This window comes from Chinchilla lanigera, unplaced genomic scaffold, assembly GCF_000276665.1.
Source record: "Chinchilla lanigera isolate Chin_1 unplaced genomic scaffold, ChiLan1.0 scaffold00002, whole genome shotgun sequence".
NCBI classification, from domain to species: Eukaryota; Metazoa; Chordata; class Mammalia; order Rodentia; family Chinchillidae; genus Chinchilla; species Chinchilla lanigera.
The window spans coordinates 22,806,896-22,831,095 of NW_004955403.1; the positions used below are offsets into that span (position 1 = coordinate 22,806,896).

General features: G+C 37.8%; 1 protein-coding gene across 2 annotated transcripts; it reads right to left on the bottom strand.

Annotated features, from left to right (window-relative positions):
• Positions 1–4,315: 4,315 nt before the first annotated feature.
• F11 (coagulation factor XI) lies at positions 4,316–23,386 on the bottom strand. Of its 2 annotated transcripts, XM_005373429.1 has the most exons (15): positions 23,247–23,386; positions 22,357–22,412; positions 18,435–18,597; positions 16,620–16,726; positions 15,800–15,959; positions 14,610–14,719; positions 14,110–14,269; positions 11,317–11,426; positions 11,049–11,211; positions 10,838–10,944; positions 7,505–7,673; positions 6,261–6,436; positions 5,591–5,686; positions 4,915–5,054; positions 4,316–4,646 (listed from the first exon to the last, which is right to left on the bottom strand). In XM_005373429.1, the coding sequence occupies exons 2-15, from the start codon at positions 22,409–22,411 to the stop codon at positions 4,485–4,487; spliced, it is 1,878 nt and encodes a 625-aa protein (XP_005373486.1). In that variant the 5' UTR covers position 22,412; positions 23,247–23,386; the 3' UTR covers positions 4,316–4,484. The 2 variants fall into 2 exon arrangements, with proteins under 2 accessions (XP_005373486.1, XP_005373487.1); XM_005373430.1 differs by lacking the exons at positions 15,800–15,959; positions 22,357–22,412; positions 23,247–23,386 and having other exon boundaries at positions 18,435–18,523.
• Positions 23,387–24,200: the final 814 nt, after the last annotated feature.

Genomic DNA, 24,200 nt, shown 5'->3' on the forward strand with positions numbered 1-24,200 from the left:
GCATTCCCTCAGCTCAGCTGTTGCCCTGAGGAGCCGTGGGGGCCGAGAGGCACCACCTCCCCACACCGGGCTTCATTTCTCTGAATGTCATTGCCAAATCCTCCCTCAACTCTAACAGCGTAGGCACCACCAGTAACTCAGATACCAAACAGCGCCTTCCACTGGTATCACCACTTCTTTATGAACAGGACTCTGCTCAAGGCAAAAACTCAAAAGGAGTAAATTAATTAGACCCTGGAGCAACTTTGACCTTGTTACTCAGTTTCCCAGAAGCAGAATTAACTCTCTTTATATGTGCTTTAATAACACAAATAATAGGAGGGAAAATACCCGCCAGAACCAGAACTGAAACACAAAATGCTAGAATTTAGCTCAGCTGGAAGAGTGAGTAACTGAGAATCTGAGCCGTTCATTTGTTGAACTTGAGCACACCCATAAATACTCCGCTAAACTCACCCACTGATTGTCAGAGAGAATCAAAGGCTACTCATCACATTTCAGATTTTTAATTTGCAAAGCTAGAATCTGAATACAGAAAAGATAACTGGTAAGTCTAGAAAGCACGCCTAGCTCGATTTTTCTTGCCATGTCACAAACACAGTGAAGTAAATCTGGCACAGAAAAATTATTTTAAACCCTGAATTAAGCTTCCCTTAACTAGGTGAAGTAATGACTTGAGAAGTATATCTAGATCCACTCATATCAAATATCAATTTGCTTAATTATATGAATATTTGTGAGGAAGTAACTTTTTGTCTTGGTTTCTGTTTAGTACTTTCCTGTTCATATAATGAGCTATTTCAAATGATGGTGGCCGAGACTTACTAAAAATATTCATACTCTGTTAGAGGCTGTTTGCTTGTACTTATTAAGCTTATTAAACAAGGTTTCCTATTGCATGTACTTATTTAAATGCCTTCCCAACCTCAGGAGTTCTCTGACTATTCTTTTGACAGTTTCCTAGTGTGATAGTAGCTGCCTATGTGTAGCACAGGGTCTTTTGAAAGTTTCTGGTGGTTACAAAGCCCATATCTGTTCTCTAGGGACTGTAAGGTACAGTGGAAAAATGGCATCGGCAGGTAAAAGATAAATTCTGACACCTCTCTAGGTAGAGCAGGTAAATCAGTAAATCAAACATTCAGGAACAATTACTGCCACCTGGGACTCCCACCCTATTACATTTGCAATAAAACTGCCTGACACCCAGTAGCAAAAGTGATCAGGTAAATATATTAAATACTGCTCTGGACCAGTTGCTCTGAGGTATTTCAAATGTAGTCACCTTGAAGATTTAAATTAAGTGGGTAGTGGCCATAAATGATAAACTATATAGCTTACACAGCATAGTACAACCTAGCTACAGTAGAAAGCTGTATCCAACCTTCCTGAGCATTCACAGCACAAATCGCTTTTTAGAAAATAGAACTTTTAAAACTGGGGAAGTAATAAACCATATTTCCTAGAACAGCACAGTAATAAACAACTAACAAATGTAGGATTAGATTTAGTTGAATCAGGGCTGGGTGGTAGAGCTTGAGCTTAGGATGCCCAAGATTTGATCAGCAGTACTGCCAAAAGAATTAAGTTTTAGAAAATAATTGAGTCATAGTAATAATACTTCTGGTGACTATCCTGGTACACTGGGATGTTTTTGCAAGTAATAAAAATCTAAATTCAAACTGCCTTAAACATGAAGAGGAGATTTATTGCTATGAAATAGGAAGGGCAGGGTTTACTCAGCTCTCAGCACTCTGCCTTTGCATCCCGTGGTCTTTGGGCTTCTCAAGATTGCACCACCCCTGTAAAGGTAGATGCTTCCTCATCCACATGGGGGCGGGCAGAGAAAGCCACGCCTTCGACAATTCATACAAAGTCTCAGACTGCGCAGACTGATGACCCGCTCACTGTGGCTGGGGGAAGCTATGTGTCAGATACCTTGACCTGCCCACTGCGACCGGCTTCCCAGGGCAAGGAAGATGAGACTGTGTCAGTGAATGTGCACAAATTAGCATTGTGCACATCCACCCCTGGAACAGGAGATGAAGTCACTTGAACCCCAAGTGCACATCCATGGCACGTAGGGAGAAGGGTAGACAACCAGTATTTCCACCATACTGAGCCACTACCAGGTTTGAACGATATACGTTGTGGAATTGTTTTCCTTTTTAGCAGAAATTCTTACCATGTTATTATGACTGCAAAGAACATATTCCATTTTTGTCTACAAAGTAACTGCCAAATTAATATTTGGGTAAAAAATAAAGCAATTATTAGTTTGGTGGTCATGTCCACCAAATTAACACACTGTCATTTACATTAAAGCAATTCAAAATAAAAACTGAGATACCTTTTTCTATCTACTGAATTGTGGGAGGGAAAATTACTACAAATTTTTGGAAGTGAAATTTGCCAAAATTTATCAAAACTGCAAGTATATTCCTACATTCCTTTTTATATTGTTGAAGATGTTGTTGTTTTCAGAAATTCTGCTTTTAAAATATGTTGTACAAATTGACCTGCACAAATACAGAAGAGAAAAGACTGAAACAACCTAAGTGTCCTTCAGTTGGGGATGGATTGAATAAAATTTGGGAGCTCTGCGATAGAATACCATGGCTCTGTAACAGACTAAGGAACTACACTCTGCAGCAATCAGAAATAGATTAAAGACTGAAAGTTAAGTGAGAAAAACATTAAGTGTACAGTTTGAGCAATCTTTGGATGCAGGGAAAGGCATCTTCATCATTTACATTTTATAACTTCTCACAGTATTTTAATTTCTGAATCATGGGCATAGATTAGGTATTCAAATATTAAGACATTATATAAAGTTACATACTAAAAACCAAAAATGTGTTTTCATCAAATACTTTTCAGAAAAGACTTTACAGAAAGATCACTTCAGAAATGACACACTAATCTTTCTCTGTGTGAAGTGTTACCTCAACCCTATTAAGGTAATAGATATAAAATGGGATGATAGTGTTTGCTAGTTTTAAGGAGCTACAATTTTCATCTCCAGGTTTATTTGAATCTACATATATTTGGGGTCTGGCTTGTTTATGCTCTTTTAGTCATTTTGAACTTTGGGGTTAGGGATGGGGTTGTTATTTTTCTTTTTCTTCCTCAGAGCTGTGCCCTTCTTATCCCACTTGAATTTATCCTTCTTCCTTTTTTAGAGAACTTTGTGCACTTTGCTTATTTAAATTTGAAATTATACATTTTTTGTGCATTTATTTTACTTGTTATTCATGTTAACTGGACTGTAAACTTCATGAAACTGCAGTTTATTTACTCACCCAAGGCTCAGTGTGATACTGTTACATAATTTTGCTCAATAAATATTTCTCATATTGGGGGAATTGTATCGTTATTGACACAATAGCGACGTGGAGATAGTTCTAATTCTAGGCTATTGTGCTATAACAGAAGAATAACCAGGTAAGTATTTCCAGGAAAGAGAATACTTCTGTGTTTAGAATACAAACAGCTGTTTGAAGATGCAAAGCCTTCACTGTGAGCATCCCTTTGCTCCAAAATTGTTTTTTCCTTGTAGTATGGCTGTATTTTATATTGATTTCTCTCAACATATCTATTATCTAGCTCTTTGAAAACTACACTTAGAGCAGCAGCTTTCCTTAGTGAGGCAGTTTTTCTCCCTTGTCTCCATTAACCTTCCCCTTCCAAAAGCACTGCAAATAGTATACCGTCTATGCACAAATGGTCTCCTAGGCAAGCGCATCTCCAGAATTTGTCCCCTAAGGTACTACAGTACCACTTCTAGGTAAATTGCTCATCCTAGTCTCCCATATACATATTCTGGAATCTTCATTTCAGACTCAATTTTAGCTTGTGCCTACCCACATTAATATGCAATATACATTAAAAACTGAGAAGACAAGAATTGTTCACCCTTCTGAAACACTGTCATTAAGTTCAGTCAAATTCCTTCTCTACACAAGAAATGTGTTTCCAGAGGCAGAGAACAGAGTCTTGCATATTGGTGATGACTGTGTTTGTTCCCATTTCTTACCGTTTCCTTTTTTACTTAGCAATGTTTTTTGTGCTGGGTTCCTCTCACAGCAGTTCTACCTGGTCCGTTTGTGCCATCACTTGACACTTTTCAGTAAGTTTGCTGTGGATTCCTTTTAGGAAGTCTACTTGGCCTGTTGGTGCCACTGCTTGGCAGTTTTGGAATAACTGCTATGGGGGTGATCTTCAAAAATATCTCCTTATGGGATTTCCTTGGCTAAGTAAAAGTGTAATCAAACAGCGGGACACTGTATGCTGAAAACAAAACACAACTACCACCAAGTGGGAGTTTTCAAAACACAGTTTTTAAATATTGTCTTAGAACATCAGGCCCATGCAATTCGTAATGGAGGAAACATAACATCGCCGTGTTTTCTTCAGTGAAATCAGAGCCCTCTTCCAGGGAACGATCTGGTTTGTCTGTCAGGGGTCAAGTGGACCTAGGACTCCTTTCACACTGATTGAGTTTTCTCCAAAATCCAATCCACATACTTAACCACGTTGGTGTAAATGCCCGGCCGTTCTCTCTGACCACAACCTTCACCCCAGCTCGTGATGCCCACCAGATGCCAGACCTCATTGTGCTTACAGGACAGGGGACCCCCAGAATCTCCCTGTAAAAAGGGGAGGGGCAGAAGTAGCACAGATGACTATAGATGCTTCCCATAATAAGTACATTTGTTCAGAGTTATTTTGCCTAAAATTCAGCCCCGTCCCTTCATAAACTTCAAAGAACCTGATTGCTCACTTTCATCCAGTGTACATACATTAGTTTTCAGTAAATGAGATAAATATGTCTTGCTTCTTATTGGCAGAAAACTGCTTTTAAAATGCATTAAGGATCCTAATTTGAATATTCAAGTGGTTGAGAAACTCTGTTACCTTGCAGGCATCCTTCCCTCCTTCCCTGTAGCCTGCGCAAATCATCTTGTTGGTTATTCTATGTCTTCTGTATCTTGTCTGGCATTCTTCATTTGACACCAAGGGTATCTTGGCTTTCTGGAGAGTGTTTTGTATCTTGTCTTTAAAAAATTGTGGTTCGTTAGCAGGATAATCATCTATAAAGTATATATATCTTTAAAATAAAGATTGTACTTGTATAAAAATCTAGGAAGAAAACTGTTAGGTGTACTTCATAGGCCTTTTATAATTATAGGGTATAAAAAGACATTGTTCCCCCTGGGGTGCATTCCACTTTATTAATGTTAATCAAGCCTAAAAATTAATTATGACTCTTATTAGAGTTACTTCCCAGAGAAAATAACTAGATAACAAACTAGGACATTTACTAAAAAGTGCGAAATCTCACATTAAATTTCATCAAAAATTGTTTTTAAAGAGGTTTAATCATACTTAAAACTTCTAATCAAACTGACATAACATCATCCTCACTTGGGTGGTTCTCACCTTTTTATCTTTATGAGTACACTTCCTCCAGTTGAATGGTGCTATCTGATTTGTATTCCAGCTGTCTGACTTGATAGAGCCGAAAATGTGCAGAACTAATCTATGCTCCTTATTTCTAGGATGCAGTATATATTAAAACAGCATTTTTTACCTCTTAACTTTGTGTATCCCCATCCCGTCACCCAGCAGTTATTGTAGATCACATTTCTATCTCCTTTGGAAGGTAGGCATATGGGTCGTTGAGAATCTAAATTTTTAAAAAAACATAGTTAAATTATCAGAAGCACAATACACCCTCTTTCCCAGAAGATGCTCTCCTCTCTCACTTTTCATCTACATGCTTTTGCTATTTGTCACGTTCATTTCGCGCCTCCTGGGCACATGTTTTCACCTCTCGTGTTCAGTGGTACACACTGTAGATCAGGATGTGACAACAGACAACCACACCACTTCCCACTTCCTCCTTCTCTCCAACTGGTCTGTGATCCCATGGAAGCTGCTTAATCATGCTGACCTTCCATCATTTTGTCCCTAAAGGGAAGCTAGTAGACTCAGTTACTCCTGATATTCTAAAATGTTATGTAATTATGTTGTCCCATGCACCTGTAGAAGCTTAAATTTTCATCCACACCCTCAACATAAGATCCCACAATCAAACAAGAGTGTCAGTCTTAACAGAGTGAAAGCCAAGCTTTGCAAACCCTCCCCCTCTGATGAAAGCACATGGACATATTGGTAGGATCATGTCATGAATATCTTACTGGTAAATATTTCATCTAGCTCACCTTTGTAGATAACTTTCCACTTAGAACACTACATACCTGTGTAATTCATGGTTGTTTCCAGTTTCAGCAAGGCTATGTCATACCCACTTTCTGCCACTTTGTATTGATCATGAATTATTATTTCTTGTACCCCAAAGAAAGGAGTATCCTCATTTATTTCAGATTGATTTACAATGCCACCATAAATACGCAGAATTTTAGATGATTCTACCCTAAGGAACAAATAATAGAGGGAAATTTATTTCATTCATTATATATTTCCCAAATATTTTGAGATGCATAGCTATTAAACTGGCTATTACTAAATTTCATGCCAATAGTTTACTTTTAGGTGGAAAGAGTGAATTCATTCTGAAGTTTTTCAGTTACATGTCTCCACCATAAAGAAGGCACAGAATTAGCATTTATTTTACATGAAATTTATAAAATAAATTCTCTTTCCATTCTCCAGTACATATACGCACATATCCGTGGAAAGTCCTGGGCTTTAATCTCAGTCTTGCTGTTTACTAGCTGTGACCCTGAGAAATTCTTAAGGGCTTTTTGTACTCCACTTCCCTAGATGTGAGATTCGAAGGCAACTGTTAACCTCAGATATACTCTTGAGCTGTGATGTCAGCGTGCCATGAAGAGATAAAAAATCTACAACACACAGAACTGGAACTGGGGACACGTCAGGGGATACTACAATGGCAAAGAGGACATTTGGTCAGCTAAAATTTCCAGGGATACAGGCATTCACACATTTTCCAGCTGGAGCTTTATATTTGTTTGGCCAAGAGTGAACATGACATAAGTAGGAAATGAGATCCAGGATGCATAATGACGGTTTTCTGTTTTTAAGGGGGTGCTGTGAAGAGGGGAAGAGGGGAAGAAAGAGAATAGAGAGGGAAAGAGGCAGAGAGAAAGAGAGCAAGTGTGAACATGGGAAGTTGGAATTACAGAACAGGAAACTCTTCCTGTGTTTAGTTCCAGACTGATAAAGAAGGGCCCGTTCCTATAGGAAATAACAGAGGTCCGGAGGTATGTTCGCATGTAAATGAGAAGCGGACAGGGCGCCGTCAAACTGCCGTGTTTCTGAACCATTTTGCTGCTGAAGACCATGCTGTAGACCTCGAGTGGCTCTTCCTTTTTGCTTTTTGTCCCCCACTAAAGATAGGAAATTAACTTAGTAAATAAAATAACTGACATTTAAAAAGTATTTATGAACGACTACACTAGCCGTAGATGTCCCGGACATATGAGGGTGGTAGGCTGATAAACACAGCCCCGGCACTGACCCATCGAAACAGTGAGCGGCGGTCAGGACCCACTGGCTCCGGATGATGGACCCCCCGCACAGGTGTCGCCGGAAGGGTGCCGTGGTTTGCAGAGTTACCTGCCATGGCCACTCGCCATGAACAGACTCAGTTCCTCCAACAATTCTGGGCTTGATTTTGGTCGTGCATACTACAAAAGAGAGACTGCAGTGAGCGAATTTCTACACCTTCATTTTCCATCCGTAGCTATGTTCCCTGAGGAACAAAAGAAAGAACAGTTTTCTTCAATTCAAGAATTTACCAGGACCCCAAGTTAGACTTTATAATCAAGCTGGCAAAGAACACATGTGCAGGGACTGGGGATTTAGCTCAGCGGCAAAAGCGCCTGCCTGGCAAGCGCAAGGTCGTGAGTTCAGTTCCCGGTACCGGAGAAAAACCAAAAAAAAAAAAAAAAAAAAAAAAAAAAAAGAACACATGTGCATACAAGTGGCATGATCAAGTCCCCTTCTAAGTACGCACCACCTGGTACTACAGGGCCAGGTCTCCTTCAGTGATAACAGTGCTTGGCCTTTTAAAGCACTGGTTGCCAAGGGTGGTCCCAGACACACCGTCACCCTGAGACTAGATAGACATATAAATTCTGCAGGCTCGCCTCCGACCCAGTGAGCCAGAAACTCCGGCAGTGGAGCCCAACAATCTGTGTTTTAACCTGCTAAAAATGTGAGAACAAATGTCACAGACGGAAGCTGAGCACCTTCCACTCAGTCCGCAGCCCTTGTCTAATCCCCGCTCCCCACCGTCTCCCTCCGGTGGACCCTGGCTCCCAGTTATGCTTGCTTCATCCATGCCCAAACCAGGACTGATTTTCTGCTTGTGAATTTCTGCCCTTTGGTCTTATTGACAGTTTGGGGTTTGAATCAAAGTCCTTAGAAAGTATCCAAAGGACTTTGATTCAGACTCATCCCTGGGCTTCTTTCTTTTCTTGGCTGTCTTGGACGGGAAACCCCATCCTATTTCTATTTCTTGGAATGCCAAATAGGAGAACCCAGCCTTCTCTTTGAAGCCTTCGCCAAGTGTACCACAGAACCCGGCCAGCATGGCGGGAGAAAAGCATGTAGAGACAGCAGTAATCTAAAGCACCACACATTAAGCTTCGGTGTACATACGGATCACCTGTGCACTTGGAAATACAGGCTATGACTCAGTGCTTGTGTGAAGGATGCCGAAATTCTTTCTAAAAAGCTCCTGGGTGATGCCAGTGTGCTACACCCAGGCCTTTCTTTCCTCTATAGGAAAATGTATACATAATTCTGGGGTAGATTTAACATAGGAGAGAATGGGAAAAGAAGCTTTGAAAAAAACAACGTTTAACAGCAAGCTGAGATAAGACTGAGTGTGAGACTGATAAGAGAGTTCCCACTTAAGAGTGGATTGGGCAGGCAGTAGTTTCGGAAGACAATTTAAAGATCTGAACAATATTCTGCAATTTATTGGCAGCTCTTATGGACTGCAAGCCAGGAAATGGCATGAAGGCGAAGTTTAGGATAAACAGTTGGTAAGCCATGATTAAGATACATTATAAATAACCTACAAAGACCGTGCAAGGTACAGGTCAAAGTATTGATGTTGTTTCTATTCTGTTTCTCAGTTTAAACAAAATACTGAAATACAGTTTTCAGCATTATATTTGATGTTAAAAATGTTTCTTTTAATGGCTTTGCTATACATCTTCAGAAAATTAAATTATATTGTACCTCAACAACAATACTGGACATGGGCAACATTTGCTAGACATGCCATCTCTTATTAGAGTATTATTTCATCTAATATAGTCCAGTAAATCCTAGTTATTTAATTCACTTAACTCAGAAGCTGCGCTAAAAAGACATAAAATTTTATTTCCTTTTATATTATAGTTTCTCCTTCAGCTGTCAATTTAAAACAGATACATTCTTTCAGCTCCATAGGCTGAGGACTGAAAACTCAACAGAGAAGTACATAATGAGGGGGGAGGACGGGAATGGTATCTGCAGTTTATCAAGTGTAAATGCTTATTTCTATTTCTAAACCACGCCAGCATCACCTAATGAAACTCGCTGTGTCCCTTCTCATGCCAAGTAAGACTAGGACAACAGAGCTATTTTGAATGTTCCTGCCTGTCTTTGGCAAACCTGATGTGAGGAATACAATGTGTGAGCCGCAACACGATTGAGCACTTTTCTAAAGACCCTTAACTCATCCAAAGATTCTCATCAAAGCACCTTTCAACTCTAGGAAATCATATTTCATTACTTAGGATATTAGTGCTGTATGCTCTACAGCATCTGTATGTTTCACAAAATAATTTCCCAGATGTTAAGGATTAATTTACCTTTTTAGGATAGCAAATAATCCAACAAAGAATATTTTTGTACTTCTAAAACTATTACCAAGCATGATTATTATTTCCATTTTATTCATTAAATCTTAGCTTAATCTAAACATATAATGCATTATCATTTTGGACACGAACCAAACAGCCTAAAACATGTTTTGATGTAAATCAATAAATGATAAAGCCACAGAGGTTAGTATGATAATTTAGGAAGAAGTATTTGTGGAATATTCTTTCCCTGGTGTAATTCTGGCCCTGGGAACAACTGCATTTGGCTACATACCATCTCTTACACTGAGAAATTAGTTACTGGGATGGAAACACTGTTGAGATATAATTTGAAAATAATTTTTATTATTATAAACTTTACACTATCTAAAAACTTTACACTATTTTTAGTTCTACCCTACCAGATTCGTGTTATAAATTACTAAAGTTTCTCAGTAATTGTTGCTAATATACTGAAGTCCACAGAACTTCTGTCAATCTGAAAGAATGACAGCCCTGAAAAAAAGAGTTACTCCAGTATTTCTTGAGTAAATACATAATTTTTAGAACATATCATGATCGTTTATATTTCACTTTAAGATCAAATGGAAAACAATGATTAATTTGGTTAACCAAGGTATAGGTTGATTTTTCCACCTAAGGAATAATAAGAATGATCCCTGGCATTAATAATGAGAATCAGCCATATCAGTGTTGGCTGAATCTGTGGCCATCAGGAATCTTAGTTGGGTAAATGCTTCAAATTAATATGCATATTCAATTCATATTATGTAAGGCGAGGTTTACCTAAGATATAATTTATACCTTTAAAACATGGTTAGCTTGTCTGAAAGAAGTAAAAATAATGAAAAATTTCTAACTTTGTTATTTTACTAGCATTAGCCCTCTCTGGCTGTTATCATCTTAGTTATGATACATTTAGTATAGAATAATTCCTCCATATGTAGTTTTCCAAGTGACATCACACTTACCGTTATCCATTTTACATAACCTTAATGTATATCCAGAGATGCTTCCTCTCCCATGAAGTATTTTAGTTGGAGATCCATTTGAAGAAAGTTTTAAGTAACATTTGCCTCTACAGTTGGAAAGAAAGGAGGATAAATATAAGTCCCCTCAAAAATAGCTGAGGCAGACACATCTACCTTACTTCCTTTTGTTGCAAGCCTTCATCTCTCTTACTTCCTTTCATTGCAAGATTCTTGAGGCGGCAAATAGGTAAAAAACTGACAGCGGATAGCATTGGTGCACATTTTCTGGCAGTCTTCATGGCCTTTCACATCAGCAATGTCCAGTTCCTCTCCCAGGAAATCGGTGTCACGGTAAAAAGAAGAGTGACAGAATACTAGACAACACAGCACATACCAGCAGTGAGACAGATGACGTGAGCATTCACCAGTCTCCTCAGGAACTGTTGATCTCACCACAAGGAAATGGGTTCATTGCTTACCGGGGATGCTGTGCCTGCAGTTTTGTAGACTGAAGCCAGAGAGGGCTTTGTGCTTTTGAATGCGGATAGCTGGTAACCCACTTTCGGATGTTTTCAGGAGGCAAAGATTTCTGACAGTGAGAAAGGGGAAGAAGATGTAAATATATCATGTAAAACATAACACAAGAACATTTTTGCAGCACATATGGAAAGTCGACCCATATTGCCATTTAGTAGCAAAAATGTTCTTAGTTTTATAGCATTCTTTGTGAATTATTGAGTCATATCCTAAGACCCCATAGGTTGCAGACAAAATTTCAGAACTAAACCATCTGACTCTATGGTCACAATTTGGTCTATTGAGTGTTTTTACCATCTTTACTTTTTATTTCCTTTCTATCAACACTCCTAGTCTGTCTCAAGATTCAAGAATTTCCACACTGAATACCTACATACATGTCTTTATTGAGGCACTGTTCACAATAACCGTGGTATGGAGCCAATCGTGGTGCCCACCAATTTATTAGGAATGAATAAAGCAAATGTGATACACACATACATGCACGCACGCGCATGCACTCACACACATGCATGCACACACAGAGGAATATTATTCAATTAAAAAGAAGAATGAAATTAGGACATTTGCAGGAAGACAGATGGAACTGGAGATCAAATATCACATGATTTCCACACTGGAAGGGAGACCATTATTGGATCCAGGAGAGGAATGGGGGCGAGTGTTAGGGAGGGAAGTGAGGATAGATATGATCAAATGTATGATCACACTGAACCTCATTGTTTTATAAAATTTATAGACACAAGTGAAATATATTTTTAAAAAGAATTTTCATGATACCTAAAAATCTCCTATCCAGGCTTAGAAATGTACAAATGAAATCCATCACTGATTCTTTAACCTGCAGGCAACATCTTCATGAAAGGGAGAGACTTTTCCTAAGTCGCTCAAGACAATAGACTTGAGTAGAGCTGCCCAACAGGGTTTTCTGGAGTGGTAGAAATATTCTCTGGCTGTGCCATGCAATACAGTAACAAGTGGCCACTTATGGCTATTGGCCACTTGAAATGTGACTAAGACAGGTGGGGAAGTGAATTTTTAATTTTATATAATTTAAATTCAATTTAGCCAAGGCTTGCAGTTCCTCTCCTACTCTGTATTAAGAATGAAATGTATTACTTCTCTTATAAGCATTGATTGGTAATTTTTTTGTCTTTTTGAAATAGAATTTTGAAATAGAATATACCATGCTTTTTAGCTCACGCTGGCCTTGAACTCACTGTATAGTCCAGGCTGGCCTTGAAATCACAGCAATCCTCCTGCCTCAGCCTCCTGAGTACTGGGATTGCAGGTAGGTACTACCACACCTAGGTGATTGGTAATTTTATAAAAGAAAATAAAATGAAGAAGTGACAATCACAAAACGACAAATTACAAAAGCTTTCTTCTAATTTCTGAATTTTCTTATTTCTGAATTGCCTGACTTTTCCGTCTTTGGACCTCTCTTCTGCTCTGTCTGCGTCAGTCGCTTGATGATCTCACCGGTCTTGTGGCTCTAATTACCAAGCTATGTGCTGGGGAGACTGGAACACGGATTTAGAGCATGAACCCCTTTTGAAGCTGACTTCTATTTCCAGTTGCCAGCTCAACATTCTCCCTTCATGTCCGAAAGAAACCTCATCCTCTTGGCTTTTGTTCCTCATGAAGTCCTCCCCATCTTAGTCTCGGGCATTTCCATCCTTCCGAGCACGCGGGCCAAAGATCTCCGTAGGATCGCTGACCCTTTCTTTCCTTCGCAGCCCACAGCCAACCCATCGGCAAATCTCATTGGCTGCATATCAGCACACATTCCCGTCTGAACGCTTCTCTATCGTCTCCACCCTGGTCCAAGGAGGCAAGCTTTTCACTTACTTGGCTCGCTAATGATATCCCTAGAATAACTCTTGATATGTAGCAGACATTGAATAAGTTATATTAAACTTGTTCATAAAAGAAAGTAACAAATATATTTTCATGTGACAGGTCTTGTGCCCCTGACATTACAGTCTCGCCGACTGCAAAATGAGGCTTACCCGATGGACAGTGAACCCAGGGGCCCACTTGGCTGGGTGGTTACGAGAGCTGCTCTTCTCAGCAGTGGGCAGCCAAGGCCAGCGCATGCCGACAGCTTCAAGAGCTCCAACTCAGATAACATAGAAAGACCTATGTTTGAAGCTGACTTAACCTTCTGGCTTTTTTATTTGTTTATTTTTTTGTGTATGATTCTTGTGCATGAAGGGTAACAACCTCAGCATGCATCCCTTAAGTGACCAAAGAAATATACCATGCTTTTTATGTTGTCCTGTGTTAATTCCCATCAGTAGGGAAATAGGGCCTCAATCCTCAAATCTCCCATTTAACCCAAACTTCTTGGTGTAGGTCTTCATTTTCACCTCTGTTTCTACTTTGGATTTGCCATCTTACTGACATTTGCAGCTCTTTTTGCAGTGGAATGAACTGCCTTCTAATGACCAGACTTATCCTCTTCATCCTACTGACAACTGGACAACTCTCCCTCTACCACAGGCGGAGACCTCTAAGCTTAAAACAAACAAAAAACCAAGAGCGACTGATAGCATCAGATTTGTGGTCGGTAGGTGGAAAGGAGAAATGAGAGAATCCAAGAGTTCTTCTTTGCAAATTCTATCCTGTACAGATGTTTAAATACAACTTTTAGCTACACAAGACATTCACTGATGGATTTTCATCAGCTGTTTTCAAAAGACAACAAATCACCATTAGTCATAGCTCCGTACCTTTGAGATTCCTTTGGCCATTCTTGGGAAAAGAAGGTAAAAAACAAACATCCGGGATGATGAGTACAAATGCGGCGACAGACAAAAGCATCTGGAGCCAAAACGCTGTCGATATTACTGTCTGCAAACACCGTATCAGGGAAAATGTCCCTAATACAAGCTGGACAGCAGAGGAAACCTTGTTAGGAAATCCATGCACCGGCAGAATCATGGACATTTTTATTACAATATTTGTAAATTCCCTATTAAAAAATTTAAGCTTATCCAGAGATTTCAGTGTTTTTAATTTATGAAGAAATAACATTACTATTTTAAACTTGAAATTTACATATAAGCTCTATATAAGACATAATGAGCTCTATTATAAAAAGAGAAAAGATCATTGGGTGCATTTCATCAGTGAGCACAAACTCAGGTCCAACATCAAGCCTATTGATCTTATCATAAACTTTATACGCTATTTAATCTTTCAACTACCCCATCCAGAAAGCAGTAGTTACCCAGCTCAGAAAGCGCACAGGGTTTCAGTGAAAATCCAGATGCCACATGATTAAGCTTCGTTATACTGGTTGGTGTTCCTGTTTTGGTGTGCTTCAATAGACAAAAGTTCCTGAATGAAAACCAGAATGGAAAAATATCTTCTATGTTGTCAACTGCTTGTAGCAACAAGAAACTGCCCTTTGGAGCGAGCACCTGGGCACGGCAGTGCAGGCATCACCCTGGGAAGCATTCAGCTGAGAGGCTGCTCTGCTGACTTGTGTCCCTGCGCTATCACCAACCACCTGGGGGTCCAGTGGGTTTTGTGAACCTCATTCCTTTGCCAATAAAATGACAGCTTGGGAGCAGTGATGACATGAAGAGAAGAAATAAATGAACGAGTGATTTCTCTGTCTCTTTTCTATTTTAATGCATTCATTTTTCCTGTAATGCCTCAATATTTTCCCAGCTTGCAGTTTATGCTCTTTTCCCTGAGACATGAAATAAATTCTCTCAGTGGACCTAAACATAGCCATGGAGAACTAATTACCAATTTGATGTTTTAAATAATTTTTTAGTTTGGATATTTTTCATATAAATGATTAAAGCATATTAATTTTGCAAAGTATTGGAGTTCATTGTGGCATTTTATATATGAATAAAATATTGTGATCATTTCTCTCCCTATTACTCTCCCTTATATCTCTTTTCTCTCCTCCCTGATCACTTTCTCTTGTCTAAGTCTCTCCTCTGTTTTCATGTCATCCTGTTTTTTTAAGTTTAATCATCGTCTTTGAATATTTTGTGTGCTTTCCAACTTACCTCCTTTTCATGAATATGGAAAGCAGAATGTTAAAATCCAGTGTTAAAATCTGAATATTAGTAATTTGAACTTAATTGCGATGAAACCAACTGTAGCTCTTTCAAGATTACCAATTTTAAAATGTAGCACTTTTGAAATTAGCTGGGATATAGGTTAAGTGTATACATATGTTATAAGTGTTGTGAAAAGACAGACTCTTTACCATAAATTAAATGCACCCAAGCTGTTTTTAAATGAACTTCCCATGACAAAAACAATTACTATTATACAAATGTCTTTTAGGGTTAAAAATAAATGTTGCCATCAAAGTGAGAAATACTTTTAATGAATCAGCATTTTACTTTTCACCGAGGTTTCTGCATCCTCGGGCTCAGCTTCCAGCTCACTCACCGATGCTCTGAGCTGGGAAAATATCCCGTTGCGTACGTGAAAAAGTGACAGTGGATGTCATTTGTGCACCTCTCCTGACATTCCTGAACACTCCTCGCGGCAGAGCCGTTGTAGTTCAGGCCTTTCATGTCTAGGCCTGCGTAAACATCTCTGCTGCAAGCTAGAAATAAAAGTGAAAAGTCTAAGTGCCCTCGAGATTCCAGGGGCAGCCACAGTACCTCTCCCTTGGCAACTGTCTCCCCTGACTTGATCTTTTGAACTGTTTGTCTCTCTTTTCTTCAGAAGTCTTTTGTTTTAATATTAATCTGTTTAATTCATACTCTCACATAGAAGCATTAAAAGAATGCTAATGTCCTTCTTATATTGCAACAATTTCTGGCCCATAAATTTGCATTTTGATTTTCTGCCCTCTCCTCTCCTGGCTCCAGCACTCCATTGACTGGTTGGTTCACTAATTAACCTGCTCAAGTGTCTACTTCACTCCTGAGAGGAGTGCCACGTCAGTCTTCGTACTTGCTCTCTTTGATTTGTATTAAGATGTTTAATACACTTTCATGTAAAATTTTAGGCAGAGAAGAAGAAAATCAATGATGAGAACTGAGGTGGTAGGATATTTCCTTTTGTAAAGTGAAGAAAGACATTTTAATGCACTGGAGTGAGAGAGAGGCAAGCATCTAAGTGTGATCTTTTACCCTACCCCAAAAGAACTTCAATAAGGAAGTTTATTTCCTTATAGCAGTGCTTAGTTTTATAGCTATATCTGATACAGCTATACACGTACATCATAATAGCATTTATTAGCCCACCAAAGACATCTTACCACTTAATTGGTGTGGGCACTGCTTGAAAGAATATCCAGAAATTGCTCCTGTCATATTCACCTTTGGCAATGTTTCCGTGACGCTGTCTTTCAGGATGCAAGTAAACCTGGATTTTTGGGGGGATTTTTTTTGAGAAAAAATTAGTTGGTGGGAATTTATGTTCTAAAATAATGAGTCTTAAAATTAGCACACAAGAAAGCAAACAGAATGAAACAAATTCTCTAATTTATGCCAAAACAAATATTTAGCTGAAACAAATATTTTCTTAGCAAGGTTGTGACTTTGTTTTTCATTTCAACATCTTACATTGAAAAGATGACATGTGGTGGTACTTCTTAATAGGAAACACATAGCAGTGGCTGAACTATAACCTGAGGCTAAAAAACAGCCAAAAATGAGTCTTATTCTGTGTAGCCCACTATCTAAGGATTTTTTGGTTGTTTTTGGTCTTTTTGAGACAGAGTCTCACTATACAGTTCAGGCTGGCCTTGAGTTCACTCTGTAGCTCAGGCTGGTCTCGAGCTCACAAGGATCCTCCTGCCTCAGTCTCCCAAGTGCTGGGATTACAGGCATGTGCCACCACACCTGGCTCTAAGAATGGTTTTTATGTTTTTAAGTAACTACATTTTATCAAATGATGATAAAAGTACTTACACAATGTCTTTAATCTTGCCTCTTACCAACAAACTCAAATATTTTCTGCCTTGTTAATAAATGCTTGTTGATTCCTGTTATAAATTCTAGCATAACTTTAACATGTTCATGGTATTATGTAGATATCTGCGAATGCAGCAATAATACATGAAGATGCTGACAGCTTTATTTTTGCAGAAAGGCTAAATTATTGAATTTTCAAGTTCAACATTGAAACAAAAGTGTCAGTCAAAAGATGTAAAATTTCATTTTTTTATTTTTAAGGAGAATAAGAAATAAGGAAAAAAACAAATAAAAATGATACAGAATTTCAAAACAAAATGATAGGAAATTAGCAATGGTTGTTATATTGCATACTGTAGCCTTCAAAGTAGTTGTTTAGATTATCAGAGATAGACGTGCAAAATTGATCAAACAAGTATTAACTGTGCTTTCAATAAACCCATAGAAATTAGTAGCACAATTATCTTAGTTATACTGTGTATATGTCTATATAAAAAAACAAGATGTAAAATTTTAGAAACATGACTAGAGGTAAAACAACCACAATTTTGGATTTTTAAAGGATTCTAGTTAATAGCTTTAAATTACATTTGGGAGACAACTGCAAATGGTATAAAAGAAGTCTTGTTAAATTTCTTATACCTTTGTGTGGGATAATGCATGTTCAAATACTTAGCGGTGAATGTCATGATGTTTTAATATTATTTCAAATGTTTGCACTTATCGTATGTGCTACATCTGTAAGGTTGGTAAAGCAAAACTGACAGGGTCTTCAGGTGACATATCATTGTATAAATTTTTCACATTATCTGTGTGTATTTTAAAGATAGTTGGGAGATAATTCTCAGTTAAATAATATGATGCATCAATAATCAATAGAAAAATAAAGAGCAAACTGATGAAGATACACAAAAATAGAGGAGGGGGAGAGAATATACCCTTAATATTAAAACCTCAAAAGAATCTGGGAAAGTAACCCTGGGAGGCACCAAATTCCTCCCTAATCTGCTTAAACACCATCTTTTGGGTAATATCTAATATTTCAACTAAAAGACAACTTACTTTTCAGTTGTTAACGTTGTATTTTATATAATGACAGAAAGACATTAGCTGGCCTGTGAAGTGTAGTTCCTTTATGTAGAAACACAAACATTTACCATTTGCTAGGATCTGCAGATGATGATTCAGCCATAAAAGTGAAGAGCAAACACCTTGGGTGGTAGGTACAGACCACCTGGCAGTATTTGGCACTTGGGGTGAAAACTGTATCAATGTCTCCTCCTTCAAAGCTGGTGTCTTTGAATAGTTTAGTCACACATTCTGTGATAAGATGCACAACAAATATTATTTCAAAGTTGGGTGGGGGGACACATAGATAACAACCTAACAGACAAATAGCTTTCCTTAACAGAAAATATGCCTGAAGTTGGACATAAGCTGCAGGGAAAAGGAATCCTTCTACATTGTTAATGGGTATGTAAGCTGGTACAACCACTATGGAAATCAGTGTGGAGATTCCTCAAAAATAGAATATCCATTTGACCTTGCTATTCTTCTTCTAGACAACTTCCTGAAAGTGCTAAAGAAATCATACCACAGCGAAACATCATAGCCATGTTTACGGTAGAATAGTTCATAATAGCTAAATCTTGAAAGCAGCCTAAACATCCAGCAGCAGATGAATGAGTAAAGAAAGTGTGGTACTACACTGCCATAAAAGGAATAAATTTCAGTCCTCCGTAGGAAAATGGATGCACCTTGAGACCATAATTTTAAGTGAAATAAATTAGGCATACGAACTTAAAAGGCATAAGGTTTCTCTCATATGAAAATCCCAAAATATAAATAAAGAACAAAATAAAAGACAGATCATAGGAAATAGGAAGATATATCTTTTATAAAAGGAAAGGGGACCAAGAGGTGGGGGGATGGGGAAGTAGAGGAAAGGAAGGAGATAACTAAAAAATTAAGATGTGTTATATACATGTACCAACTCCCCATGAGAAATTTAATTATCAAGCAATACAATAGGTACTGATATAAAATAATTTTTTTGGAATACAAAGTTCAGGTTTTTTAAAAGTCAAATCAAAAATTTTGTGGTGGTTTAAGTAAACAGCCTTGGATGGAAAAAAAATCGTGGAATAACTTTTTTGGTTTGAATGGCATCACCCTTATGAACAATAGTCTTGGAAACATGGATGCGTGTGGGTAATTAAATAATTTCTCAGCTCTTTACCAGCAAAAAGGCGCCCTTTGGAATCCCATCTACGTCTAGAGTTGCCTCCAACAATGCAGCGCTTCTCTGTGTTCATGCTCTGTGACCACAAAGCAATCGCTCCAGTGGTCACTGTCCAGTCTTGTCTGATGGCCTCAGTGTCAGCGTGGTAACGCACCATGTATGGCATCTCACCATTTCAAGTGGACTAACTTACAGGAATATAGAGCCTCTGAAAAAGTATTAAATCCCCTTTGGCTAAGTAGGCTTTTACTTTTAAAAAGCTAAGTTACAACAAAAATTTAAAATGTCTTCTGTTTCTCCAGAGATATCTAAAGAGGGCCAAAGTCCCTCCCACAGACCAGCTTCAAAAACTCATTAATGTGCCTTCAAAATTACCCGCATGTGACCTCTGTATATAACGTGATTTTCTCAGATCTGGCAAGTATTCCAAGAGTGACCAGAGATGTGTCCGCTTTCCTCAAGTTCTGTGTTAATTCCAATTAATCTGCATGGCAGCTACCCACTGTGGCCTGTTCTCGTCTGGAAGTCTCCACATTGACCATAGAAACCCCATGTACCAAGCTTTTGGGTCAAAAAATTGCACTACATCAAAATAGTGCTTCTTAGGAGAAGAATGTTAACTGCTTAGCAACAAAGTAGATTTTTTGATAACTAATGAATATGGTAATTTTCTTAGAATACATCTCCTCCTTACTGAATCATTTAATATCAAAGGCAGATATATTTTCAAAATCCAAACATAGCTTCTAGTGATAGTAAAATTGACTTATTTTTGCTTCTTGCCTGTTGAATTTATGTTTAGATTTCTTGCTAATTTGACTAAAATAATTTGTGTTGGTTATTTTGGATGTTTCTAGGTACATCACCATATTATATGTAGACAATCAGAGTTAATTCCTTTCTAATCCTTTAGCTTTTATTTCTTTTCCTTTCTTTACTATGCTGACTGCGACTTCCAGCACAAGGTTTAACAGAAGAAACAAGGGGGAATCTTGCTTTATTTTCAATCCCTTAGAAAAGGTTTCAGTAATTAACCATTATTGTATTAACCAATATTAAGTTTTCCAAAGCCTTTTGATTTGAATTTTAATGTTTATATTCAGTTACCTGTTTGCTGATGAAGTACATATTCAATCATCATGTACTGCAAACATGTGCTAACAAAAATAAAGACTAAAAACTTTTACATTATAGCCTTTTTGAAGTGCACCGTTTGCAGCGAGCTGTACACTTACATTGCTGTGTAACCATCACCACCGTTCCTAACTAGAACTTTTACAACCTCTTCCACTGAAACTTTGTACCCATTAAACTAATACCTCATTCTTCCAGTCCACCCACTACTGGAAGCTTCTATCCTACTTTTTATTTCTCTGAAGTTGGCTTCTCCAAGTATGTTATTTAAATGGAATCAGATAGTATTTGTCTTTTTGTGACTGCCTTATTTCAGTAGCATGATGTCCACTAGGTTCATCCATCTTGTATCTTATGTCAGAATTTCTTCCTTTTTAAAGGTTGAATATCATTCCATTGTATTTGTGTACTGCATTTTGTTTGTCTGCTAATCTATTGATCAATACTTGGGTTGTGCTATGCTTTGAATAGGTGTCCCCAAAAGTCTCTATATGTCTTCTATTTATACTATGGTGATGAAGCCAGGAATTCAGAGATCTGTTTGAGTCTCTGCTTTTACTTCCTTTGGGTGTACACCAAAAGCAGTGCATCTATTCACTTTGAATGTTAAAGTCACTTCATCCCTGGAACTAGCCTAACTTTGTTATGCTGTTACAATGTAATCATCCTTTTGTTTTTCTTCAACATACAGCTGGATTATGTTTGTTAGTATTTCATTTCTGTTTTGTGCATATATACTTATAAGAAAAAAAGCCGTGAGAGCTTTTTTCTTTTTCAAAAAGTTCTTGTCGGATTGTGATGTCCCATTATAAAGTATATTGGGAGCATGATCATGTATATCTCTGGTCTATATTATTTTCTTTCTTTCTTTCTTTCTTTCTTTCTTTCTTTCTTTCTTTCTTTTTTTTTTTTTTTTGGTCTTTTTGAGACAGGGTCTCACTATGCAGTTCAGGCTGGTCTTGAGCTCACTTTGTATATTGTTTTCTATTCAGTTTATTCCTGCTATTTTTTTTAGTTTTTTTCTGCCTTCTAATTTCTTTGCATTTAATTTCCTAGAGTCTTTTTACTTTTTTGAGTTGCACTTTTATCATAAATTTTTATCTTTGAGAATTCTTTTAGGTTCTTGTATGTGGTCAATTTTTATTAATTCTTCATATATATGTCTAAAGAATATCTGTCTATCTATCTGTCTATCTGTCTATATATATACTGAGAGGAGGGGGGAGGCAGTTGTTAAAGCCAATGTTCAAAATACTTTAATTGAGTCAGTATTAACTTGTTTATCAACAAAATAACAATAATGACAATGGACTATAATAACTTGGAAAACAATTGTGCCACAAACAAAGTGAAATTAGAAATGATATCATTTAATACATTATATGGGATTTATTAAATTTAAATATCTACCTAGATTTGATATTTTCACATATGCCAATGAAAAGTTTATTATGCTTAAAATACTAACACCTGTATCAGAAATTAAATGTAATAAATATCAGTTTCCTTCCTTTTAAAATACCTAGATGCTTAAGTGGAAAATAAATAAAATTTTATTTCTCCTCTGGCATAGATGGCACTGGATTCTTCTATTGCACCGGACAATCATGTGAGTTCCCTGTGTAGACTTCTGTTCTCTTGTTTTCCACTCTACAGATCACAAAACTAAGCTATTTCTGGTCTGCACCAAGGGTTTTACTCACCGCCAGAAGCTGAGGCACACAAAATGAAACACACCATTAGACATAGTAAGGACATCCTACAAAGAGAAAAATGTGCACGCTTTTAGAACATAAAATGCAAACTGACAATTAGATCACTGACATGAGAATTTACAAGGAGTAGGGAGGAGCAGGGAGGAAAAGGAGGTAATTTGATGGTGTTCACAGGTTACTGTTACAGTGCTGCTTTTTATCTTCAGAGTCCTAGCGGGTTCCTCGGGTTGCTGTGTATGGTAAGCAGCACTGTCACCCTTCCGCAGAAGCCGAACAGACAGGGCCAAGTCCCCTCCCTTCTTTCCTCCTTCCCTCTCTCTGCCTCCAGGGCCCTGTTAATCAGATGTTTGGCCACCATCACCTGGCCCCTCTCCCGCCTCAGTGTTCCATCTTCATGTTCTCCTCTAGTTCACTTCCTTCTATATTTGTGGTCTTTCTGCGTATCAAAGAGCTCAGAATGATTTCCTACTAATTTTTTAGTTTTTAAAACTCTGTTGTAAATATATTAACAGATCATCTTGGTCAGTTATAAATGTATTTATCCTCACTAAGCACTGAGTAGATTCTCATACAAAAATGAAACAGAACATCCTGATTCAGCCACAAGAAGAAAACAGTCCTGATCTTACACTGTAGTTCTGGAATATTTTGTAATTTACAAAATGCTTATAATTTAGTACGAAGTACTACTCTGCTTTCATTCTGTTTCCTCTTTCAAATATAGGTATTACCTAAAAGTCTTTAAAATAGTACACCAGACACACTTTAAATAGCAGCCATTCTGTACTGCAAAAGAGTTTTAAAGTCTCATCATAGATAAAAAAAATTTCAAGGCATAAGTGCTTGAGAGAAATGCGAAGTAAGTTTTGAAAACATACCTGAAAATACCTTGCTTATTTGCTGCAATTCTCAGTAAGCAAGTTTGTCTTCTTACAGGATGGTCTTCATTCTTTTCTAAAGAAGTTTGTCAGGCTGGGAATGGAGCTCAGCAGCACAGCGCCTGCCTGGCCAACATGAGGTTGTGAGTTCGATTCCCACTACCAAAAAAAAGAAAGCTTGTGTAGGTAACATTCACTTAACTTTAATATTTACTTTTATCGATTTCCAGTGTTATGGAACACTGTCTCGTTGTACTGCATATGAGAAAAAGTCCTCAAAATCTCTGCATATTAGTGCCTTAGGAGTGTTGTGTGCTTTTTCCGTACATTAAATTTATTTTCTCTTAATTGTATATTTGTACAAGTGACACACAGAGAGACAGCTAGAGAATTTGGATTTGCCTCTATGTGCTGGCATTCGGGCAAACTTACATTTTGTATGCCTGCTCGCCAAAGCTTCATGCAATCACGCTTTCAAACACCAATTGTTAACCATTAATTCTAGCCTGACTTCAATGCCAAAGTCTACAGAAAAAAAGGAAAGTCTGCTGAACTTACTGATTCGCAGTATAGTGAAAGGAAGAGACTTCAGTTGCTGGCCCCTGGCAGCTGGACAGAAAGAAAAGTATGCATTATCAGTCTGCCACTCTTATAGATTCAGCTCTCCTTTATACAGAATTACATTCTCAGAAGCTTGTACAGATACAGTTAGTTCTAAGGAGGCGTCCATTTCATTACCCGATTTGTGAAAATTATATTCTAATATTTTTTTCTAAAAATTATAAGGCTTGCATAGATTTGTTTGTCTGGTTTTTATTTATTTCAGTTCATGTTTGGGCAGTTCTAGGGTGGAACCAAGACCTTGTATATGTCAGGTAAGGGCTCTACCACTGAGCTATATCTCCAGCCCTCCTCATAATGGTTTTAGGTTTCAGGGCATTAAGACACAAACAA